At 34.7% G+C, this 10,093-nt stretch overlaps 1 gene segment (V, D, J or C); it reads right to left on the bottom strand.

Moving 5' to 3' along the window:
• Nucleotides 1-4,306: 4,306 nt before the first annotated feature.
• On the bottom strand, nt 4,307-9,619 carry LOC136751766 (Ig kappa chain V-II region 2S1.3-like). The segment is given in 7 exon segments: nt 4,307-5,867; nt 5,947-5,985; nt 7,036-7,061; nt 8,249-8,347; nt 8,734-8,781; nt 8,929-9,243; nt 9,581-9,619. Coding segments are annotated over 7 exon segments (585 nt in total).
• Nucleotides 9,620-10,093: the final 474 nt, after the last annotated feature.

Genomic DNA, 10,093 nt, shown 5'->3' with positions numbered 1-10,093 from the left:
GCAAACACATCCCCCCCCCCTTCCCCCCTGTCCAAACAGAACTTTAGGATTCGATTATAAGAATGTTGTTGAAACTTACGAGATTAAGGACTGCCCTGAACTCTTGCAAAACATGATCTTGGAGTGTATCAAAATGTGTGCTGTAGCATGAATGAATTGAAGTGAAACTAACTGGCTTTTGTATTTGTGAGTTTCCTTCCCGAGCTTGTATCCTGCGGAGGATCTACCATCCTGCATTGATGGTGCTAGATTAGCCTAGTCCAGGGAACTCGAAGGGTTCACTTCACTGTGAAGTGTTTGTACCTTACAATTGCACTGATTCAATGGAACGTATTGTCATACATTTTGCTTTGCATTACTAGTACTCATATTACTTATTTTAATTTCCCCTACGCCTCTTAGCTCTTAATGATGCCTGCACTTACTGGCTTTTACTATCTAGGATGTAAGACTTGTATTGTTTACTATATATTTCCTATACACTTGTGTAGATTGGAATTTGTAAATTGCATTATGCTTTGATCTGTACTGTATTAGAACATGAGAACATAAGAAAGTTTACAAATGAGAGGAGGTCATTCAACCCATCGTGCTCATTTGCAAAATGTTTAATAAATGCTTAACAACAGCAGCACTATAGCTTTATTAACAACTTGATTATGAGACACTTTGAGATGTATATCAATAATGCTCTTATACACTTTAGTTTAGGGGTGCAAAACCATTTATAAATGGTTAAGAACAGCTTATTACTTGTTACATTCATTTATAGCATATTTTGATTTAGGAGGGTCTATGGTTACAATGCTGTTATAGATAAAAAATCTGCACCACTTTAGTTTAGGGGTTGCAAAATGATGTATAAATGATCAACAACAGCTTATCAACAGTTATTTTAAATGTAAACACCTTGTATTTTAGGCATAGGTCTATATAGTGCATTTAGAGTTTACATTTGTGTTTACTATTATAAATTAAAGTAAGGAATTGCCAGCTGGCAGCAGGCATTCTCTTTGAAGAACTAGCGGGTTTCAGAGTTGAGTTTTCAAGTAGGGTATGTTTTTTAATGACATTGTCCAGAGAAGGTTTAGCTGTGTAGTGTATTCACCACACCCTCCATAGTAAAAAGATGCAGGATGTGATCAAGATCCAACAATGTAAAACATGTTTTGATGACTACGAGCAAGCAATAGCAGTTGTAATGGGTGTCTTTTGTTAAATAATATGATGGTGACCTACCTGGGTTATGTATTACTTCTCAAAACACAGTGTTGTAGGATGAAGAAGAAACTACACAATTCAATAACAATGTAATTCATGTGGTTATCAAGAATCCACAGGTCTGGATGGAAGGTATGGACATCATCTATTCACTGGGATATGTAATGTTTTTTATCCCAGTTGCATGTTTTGCAGGATATAAAAAGTGAAGACAAAAGCTGCTGACCCTATTTATTTTATTTTGTAATAATTTTTTATTGTGTCAGAATACCTGGCAATGTAATGAGAAACGTACAAATAGAACACAATGATATAATACATCATAGAATAGACTTAGAACCAAAACATATTACAGTTTAGAGATACATCAGTAAAACTGATGTATAAATGGTACTTATAAACTTACATTATAAGTAGAGCTATAACATATAATGCAGTCTTATAGTATATGTAATTAAATAGCATTATAAGATGTTTAATAGCAGTGAATAAATGGCATGGCAGATTATGATATAGATTGATGTTGGAATGAAAATGTCATGTTATAATACCTTTTATTAAATATGTTATTACATATATTATAACGTGTTATAGCAAAAAAAGACTAATAAAATATTTATAATTTGTAATAATAATCATATAACACTTAATAACATAATAATGTGTTAATAGATTGTTTATAATGGACACTTAAAATGAACTGTTACCAAATAAGATCAACACAGTAATCATATTTTGTATTCAAGTCTTTACATTTCTTTTAATAGCAAGCTAACAGGTAATTTTTTTTAAGCAAACACTACAGCAAGGGGTAATATCAAAAGTAACAAAACAATGAAGACAAAATAATATGCAAACAAAACAGTGTAGAGAGAGAAGTGGGGAAGAAGGAAATGAGAATAATAACAATAATCTGGCAGAGATGAGTAATGAGGGGATCCAAGGCATGTGCAGCAGGGCTGTGATTCAGGAACAAGGGCCAGCGGTTTATATTAGACAGGGAATTGAAAGACAAAAGCATTGTGTGTGGGGAGTAGGGGGAGTTGGAGGCAGGAAGGGCTGAGTGAGGGATGGAGCAAAGATTCTCCACAGATTCTTCCATCCTCACTCAAGAATGTACAGAAGAGCCCATGTTAAAAATAACACAGTGCACCATCTCATAACAATATAGACTCCGTGGATGTTTGTGAAGTAGTAACAGCTGTAGTGTGTTTTACAAGAGGAGGAAGGAAGTACTAAAGTATTACTCATGCAATTCATGTTGCCATTTTCCATATATTTTTTATTGTGGTATACATGTACGTACATTCTCCTTTGCATTCTCCATCCAGCAAGAGCAGCTTTTTCACAGATATGCATGAAACAAATTAGCACAATAGACATCTGTTCATTTCCTGAGTGTGTTAGTTTGGCTTTGGTCAGCTACATCCTGCCACTAATATAGCTATGCTGTGCACCATTAATCGCTAAATACAAATATCAATTCCAAAGGAGAGTGCAATTTAAAAACCCTTTAACTATGTTTAATGTTCTTGAATGCAAAAATAAGGGTAGACTCTGTTCCACTATTAGACATAAATTATTTAGTTATTAGTTGTCTGTTACTGACTGTGCACCATGAGTATAAATCAGGTACAGCCTGCATCCATAGAGTGTAGCTATATAAATATATGACTCTGACCTGTTTGCATGCCTTCATTGTTTCCTGTGTGGAGAATTCTGTTATATATATAAGAATATAAGTTGTATGAATTGTAAGATACATAGTGTATGTGTGTGTATTGATCATCATTGGTGTTGCTCAGCTTACAGGTGGTTATATATTCCATTATATATATATATATATATATATATATATATATATATATATATATATATATATATATATATATTATTATTATTATTGTTATTATTATTTACTCAACTAAGTTCTACCAAGGAACGAGAACTGAAAATATTAACTGAAAACACATTTTCAAAAAGGGCTGGCTTACAAAACAATATATCTGATTTTCTTACCAGTCAAGGCAATGACATAGATTTTATTGTTTGCACCAGAGTTTGCAGCAGAGTAAGGTGAGATGAAGAGTACATTATGATGCCTCTCTACAGTTTCAGAATCTTATGCTCCTGTAAAATATGTCTTTTACACAAACATAATAAGCAAAAATAGAGCTAGAACTGATATTTTGGTAACAAGACATCATGATAGCTTCTATGGCAATTTCCTTACAGCACACTGATATGATTTAGTTAAGCAATTTGTAACTCTAGGTCGTTTCTCTAATGCTGGACATTTTACCATGTGATTAATATGAAAGATGTGCGATAAACCACACTGCTGTGACTAAAAAAGCATGCAAGTCAATAACCACATAGGACTCAAAACCAGAGCAGCAGAGAGTCCGAGTCACAATTAACCGAGCTGCATGTCAGAGCTGTGTGGTTAATGCAGAATGGACATTGCTCATACCGACAGTAAAACATTGATACAAATAACACCATCCTGTAATTTAATTATTGCACCAATACTTTGTTACAAGCTTACAGTTGATAAACTAAAATAATTTTGGGGCTGTAAAGAAAATGCATTTTCTACAGCAGAATCAGACAGGCCTGGTGACATAAAGCTGTTGCCATACAGCTTTTGTAGGTGTCTACAAATGGCCATATTCCACTGTGTGGCTCATTTCTCCAGTAAAATTCCACTTGTATAACATCTCCTCATACTTCTTGCTTTTGCATTGCTAGTACTCATTATTTTGATTTCCCCCATGCCCCCTTTCCCTTAGCAGTTAACTATCACTTCACATCTTGTTTGCACTTATTAATTAATACAATCTAGGACTTATATTTTGTGTTTACTGTATATTTTCCTATATTTTCCTATATACTTTAATATCATTTGGAACTTGTATTTATATTATGCTTTGAACTGTACTGTATCATTGTACTGTATCAACTTATAAGTTGCTCTGGATAAGGGTGTCTGCTTAATAATAATAATAATAATAATAATAATAATAATAATAATAATAATAATCATAATAATCATAATAATAATAATAATCATAATAATCATAACCTGAAGACACCTCTACAGTTGTATCCCATAAATATTGATTGAGAGTTGCTGTGGAATTAGACACAGAAGATATTGCCCACTCGGGAGAGTGAACTGCTTTATCATTCTTACTGATTGAAGTTAAATAACTTCAAGACACTAACAAAGGGTAGATGCGAGGGAAGCATCCCCCTTTCTTTTAAATTATTGAAGAGTATCTAGAACATTTTATCTTCTTAATTGTTTATTTGTATTGTTTATTTTAAAGCTCCATCGAGTGATAGACAGGTGTCGAGCTGTGCGCCGATCAGGAAGGAGCAGACACATCCAGATTGTGGTGGGGGTTGATTCTTTTATATTGATTTGTTGTGGCTTTATTTGATTTATCTTGCTTGATTTGTGTTCATATTGATTGTTTATATGGGGATTATTGTATTGGTTTTATGCATCTGTTGGATGACATCTGATTAAATGTTTTCTTGATTTGGGAAGGTACTTGGGTGATTGTGTTTACTCCTTCCTGAGGTTGAGATCTTTGCACCAGTCCGAATACTTGGCTTTGATTTTAATATTTAATTTTTCCGAGATAATAAACATTTAGTATGATTTTATGTATCTGGTGTTCTTTGTGACCCCCCTCTTCTCCTTTAATTCTTAGTTTATTCCAGACCTGCCGGGTGAAAAAAGGTGGTGGCAGCAGAACGCTACTTATTGTATTAATTTGTAGCCCCCTGTAACAAAGGTCCGTTACAATATTTTAAAGGTTGTGAGGGTTTTCCACACATCTACAATGTTTAAAAATGCTGCCAGTGCCAGCATTTATAACAGTTGTTAGTGTGAAGTGGCTTACAGAGACCCAGACTGTCAACAGGGAAACATTATCAGCATGATTTTAAAAGTAGCACGATGAAAAATTGATTGGTTGAAAAGTGATTTTTAATGCCTGATTTATGTACCAGTAACTGAATCACCTCATCCTGTGTCAAATACATTGATAAATAATATTACAGAAAATGTTATGAACGTGACATTCTTCAAGGATTTTCTATTGTAAAACAGACATATTTACTTGCTTTTTAGATTATTATGACGTAAATATACATGGGGTTTATAATTTAGTATAAAAAATTATATTTGTGTTAAGGTAAGTAATTTATTTCAATACACACACATAAATAACTTTTACAACAAAGGATAACCTTATTAAATTGTTATAACCCTATTGTATCCTAATTGTTCATCTTACTATTTTTAATATATTTATTGCTGAAAGTTATGACAGCATGTGGGAAATGTAAAACTAAAGACCAGGTTAAATATTGATTCTGCTGTTAATATATGTATAATACTCTATGAATCTTATTGTTTAATACAGTATGTTATTTTTCTAAATACATAGGATTGTTCAAATAGTATTGTGCACCTTAAATGGTAATAGTTCTCCAATGTGTTCAACTTATTTTTGAAGAATGAATTCATCCATACACATTTCGGTTCTCTCTTTTCTTTGAATGTGTCTTTGTCCTGCATACATTGTACACTGCCTTGTCCCCGTGCATCAGGTCCTGAAAACAGTGTGATTCTATTATAACATATAATACATGTTTAAGGAAGAGAAAATATTTAATTAATATTAATATGTGAATACAAAGCCGGAGTACCTCATAGTCGCTCTCAGCCTGTGGTGTCGTCCTGTCTCTCTGATGGGGATGAAAGAAGCATTGTTACATGAATACCTTCACCAGCAGAAGAGTATTAGAGTCACAGATGAGAAGAATGAACTGAAACCTTCCTGTGCAGTCAAATCACAAACTACAAAGCCTGGGTTCAAAGACTTGAGATTTCTCAATTTAAATTGTGCAATCTAGTAGGTTAATATACTCTAGTTCGAATAGTCCAAAGGTACTTTAAAGTAATCTGTTGCTGTCTATTTCTGCCAATGCAGCACTGGAACCAGAAGTGACAGTCTTTCAGTGGAGAATTGCAGTTTTACAACTATCAAAGTCCACGGAGGGGAAACATGTACAGATGTGCAGTCTTACAGACTTCCAGAGAGAGATAGACCAGGAAGGTCAAAAATGAAAACCAGCACAGTGAACAGTGCTACATGAGGAAGATAAACTAGATGTTTGGTCAAATAGCTGTTACTCATGTCAGACACTGACACTACAGACTGTATACAGTGTTTGCACACACAACATCATACCATATTCAGTGAGCTGCCTGCCTGCTGCCTATGTTGGTTCCCCCACATACATACACTTGGACAATTCTTGCACATATCCTTCTAAGAGAACGGATTGGAGGGGAAAGCATATAGACTGTACTATACACTGTGACCTGTGACTGTACTGAACCCCCAATCAGATTTTATACACTGTCGCTCATGCAGTCTACCCAACAGAGTAGCGAATTATCTACACCAAAAGACTGGCAATGGAACTCAGACCGCATCGACTACATAAAGTGTAAATTAAACTTAATAGATTATTAATTGAAGGTAGGTCTATATCATGTATGAAAAAGGCCTGACCACCTAAAAATACTAGACCAATTTTCGAAAAGCTGGTAAAACATTTACTCATGAGCAATTGTTTATTAGTTATTTGTCACTTTATAATACTTACAACTTTTCTTTTCACCTCCTCCCTCATAAATAATAATTAATAAATAACCCCCCCCCCCCCCTCGCTATAACCGGCAAAGGCTCTGAAGCATTTGCAGTGCGGTGCAAAATACATCTGACTTACTTGTGCTGTCTGGGCCTTCCTCAACCCTGTATGTGGAAAAATATATAAATTACTATTTTGTTTAAAACAAAATTAGGTATAATAATAAAGATTGACTAAACAATATTATAACAAACAGTGTTATACATACATTTCTTCACAATATTATACTTTGAATATGGCTGGTGTAGAATGAATATGAAACAACACCATTAAAGTTTTGCTGTCACAAATAGAAAAAGGCTTGAGTTAATAGTTAACACCAATCTACACCTTCAACTGCTCTTTCCTGTGTGAAGAAACCCTACAGTAAGTATAGAGTTTCTCTCAGGGAGGTGGGTGGTGGCTAATTGGTTTGTTTTTCAAACAAACAAGATTAACTGGTCTTGCCTTGACTGCTCTCCCCAGTCAATTCCTTAACTCCAATTTAGCTCTGTTTTATATATTTATTAATATGTATAAAAGCTTGAATTCAACAGAGAAGTTACAGAAATGAAGGCTGATGGACCTAAACATGCTTGTGGTTTTGTTCTCAAGTACTTGATATGTCTTGAGAAACAATTTTTAATTAATTTAAATCAATACATGAATCCAGACGTTTTTTGGGAGTTTTGAGTCTGTATCTTTTCTTAAACTAAGACTTGAAATTCAAAATTGTGGTAAAGGTTGAAGTCCATGTTTATCTAGCATGTGAATTATGTTTCCATTGTGTTTTACTTTCTATCCTTTGTGTTACCCCCTTTAATTGCTGAATTACTTCCTCTGTCTTGTAAGTCTTGACAAATGTTCTAATGATTATTATATTTACACATATATAAATATATATTTTTTGACATTTACATTTTTCTTACTAACTGCCAGTACATCAAGGACATCAGATTCCAATTAAGAAACCATTTCCATTATAAAGTGGAATATTTCTGAATCTTCAAATTATTTTTAACATACATTTTGAGTTGTAGATTTCAGGGTCACTATACTAGCTGTGGAACCATTTCTTGTAATTATAAAAGTCTTTGAACTTAAAGATATGGGAAGACAAAAGCTTGCTTTTCACAGTTAATACATTGCATTCAGTTTCTTAATTAACAAAAAAAAATCTCTTATCCGTTTGTGTGAAATGGTCTGAATCTACACTGTCAAAAGAAAATCTAAGGAGTGAGGCAGTGGAGTGTGCAGCATTTCCCATTGTGCTGTGCCCAACATGTTCCTGTTTTCCCGAGTGAATACCCACCTTTTGTTTTGCAGCAGTACCACACAATGCCAACATAAGTCAACAGTACAATCACAGCAAGAATGACTGAAATAACGATAAGATTAAACTCCCATCCACCTGTGAGAAGAACAAGTGAAAAACAAATCTAAAAAATAGGGACACCTTAAATATACATTTATTTACTTGATAAATAAAATGCACAGTATTTGTGATGTGTGAAATATTCACTACTGTTTGATTTTATAAGCCTTGTTTAATAGGCCTACAAGGCGTGCCAGAGGATAGTGTAGTGATCTCAAGCCTTGCTAAGAGGCATGGGCATTTTAGTAATGTGGTAAGTTCGCTGCGCTGTGGCACAGGGGATTGGGGTTCAAGTCCCCATCATGGCCCGAACCCCCAAAACCTTTACAATATCAAATCAAACAGCAGAGAATATAAGTCAGTCAGAGTAAATAATAAGCTAAATGCTTATAGAAAGGTGGTGGACCTTTAATGATTCATACCTCTAGTACCATCATCAGCTGCCTTCCTTTCACAGTGCTCCCTTGAATCTTTAAGATATTAAGTTCAGAAAATCCATGTAATTAAATCAATCTACTCTTTAAGTAATGCGTCATATTTACTGAATATAATGTGCGAACGTGCTGATCAGAAAGATTTGTTCAGCACAATTAAATTATTGAGCCGAATTTACAGACCTGTGAAGTTCAGCAGGGCTCCGTTCCCAAACACCAGCTCTCCACTCTCCTTCATGGCACAGTAGTACGTTCCTGAGTCTGCCTCAGTGACATTAACAATCATTAAAACTGGAGATCCACCTTCCATGGAAGCCCTGAATTTTGTGTCCTCAAACCCATTGTAGTAAGTGGGAGGCAGAGCAGAGCTGCGTGAATACTGCAGGATGGCCCGTGGAGACTGACCAGGCTTGTGTCGGTACCAGGTCACCTCAGAGGCAGACAGATCACACGGCACCGTCTCACTGAGCCCCACACTGACCGACACATCAAAGGCACCTGAAAGAAAGTTAAAGTGTGATTTACAAAAAGTTTAGAAGAGCCTTCGAAATCTAAATGTCTCAAAGCAACACTGACAGATTATAAACTACTGCAAATCAACTAGTTAAGTATATTAAGTAGACTGAAAATCTTTATAATACATACCAAGAATGATGATGATGATGATGATGATTATTATTATTATTATTTATGTATGTATGTATGTATTTATTTATTCATTAACAGAGACCCTTATTCAGGGTGACTTATACATTTTATGATTATGATGTAATATCTTATATTTTGATGGATATCATACAAAAAACAAAATAAACAAACACATTAAATCACTTACACAACACATAAACAACAATGAGGAATTGTTGCATCTTTGACAGCATCTATCTCAGATAAAGAAGTTATACCTTTATCTACAGTTTAACAGGAAGTCAGAGCTGTCCAGCCCACACCAGAGGACTTTCAGGTCATTGAAACCATAACCATCACTCACAGTAACTGTACCCTGACAGGAAAATCTAAAGATTCAGATGTCTACCCAGCCCAGCTTGTACTGAAAATTGTGCAGATTTAATCAGAGCAGGAACAGGGCTGCAGGGGAGTGTGGGATGAGGGGCAGAAGATGTAGACTGTAGGGGCCTCTTTCAGATGTTTTTTTATAAATCAAGGGGGATTAATTAATTAACTTTTATTTTAATTTGATTACAAAAACGACCATTAAATGATAAAAATTAACACCATACCAGCATCATACTTTGGTGACAAACTGGGCACAATGATCAGATGAGTGAAAAGATTAGTCACTTTCTGGATCATTTCCCTAATTGAGGGGCTGGTGGAGTCAGACCAC

The sequence above is a fragment of the Amia ocellicauda genome, chromosome 6, assembly GCF_036373705.1.
Source record: "Amia ocellicauda isolate fAmiCal2 chromosome 6, fAmiCal2.hap1, whole genome shotgun sequence".
Lineage (NCBI taxonomy): Eukaryota > Metazoa > Chordata > Actinopteri > Amiiformes > Amiidae > Amia > Amia ocellicauda.
Note: the sequence above shows the minus strand (reverse complement) of the source record. Positions and strands in the feature narration are given on the sequence as shown.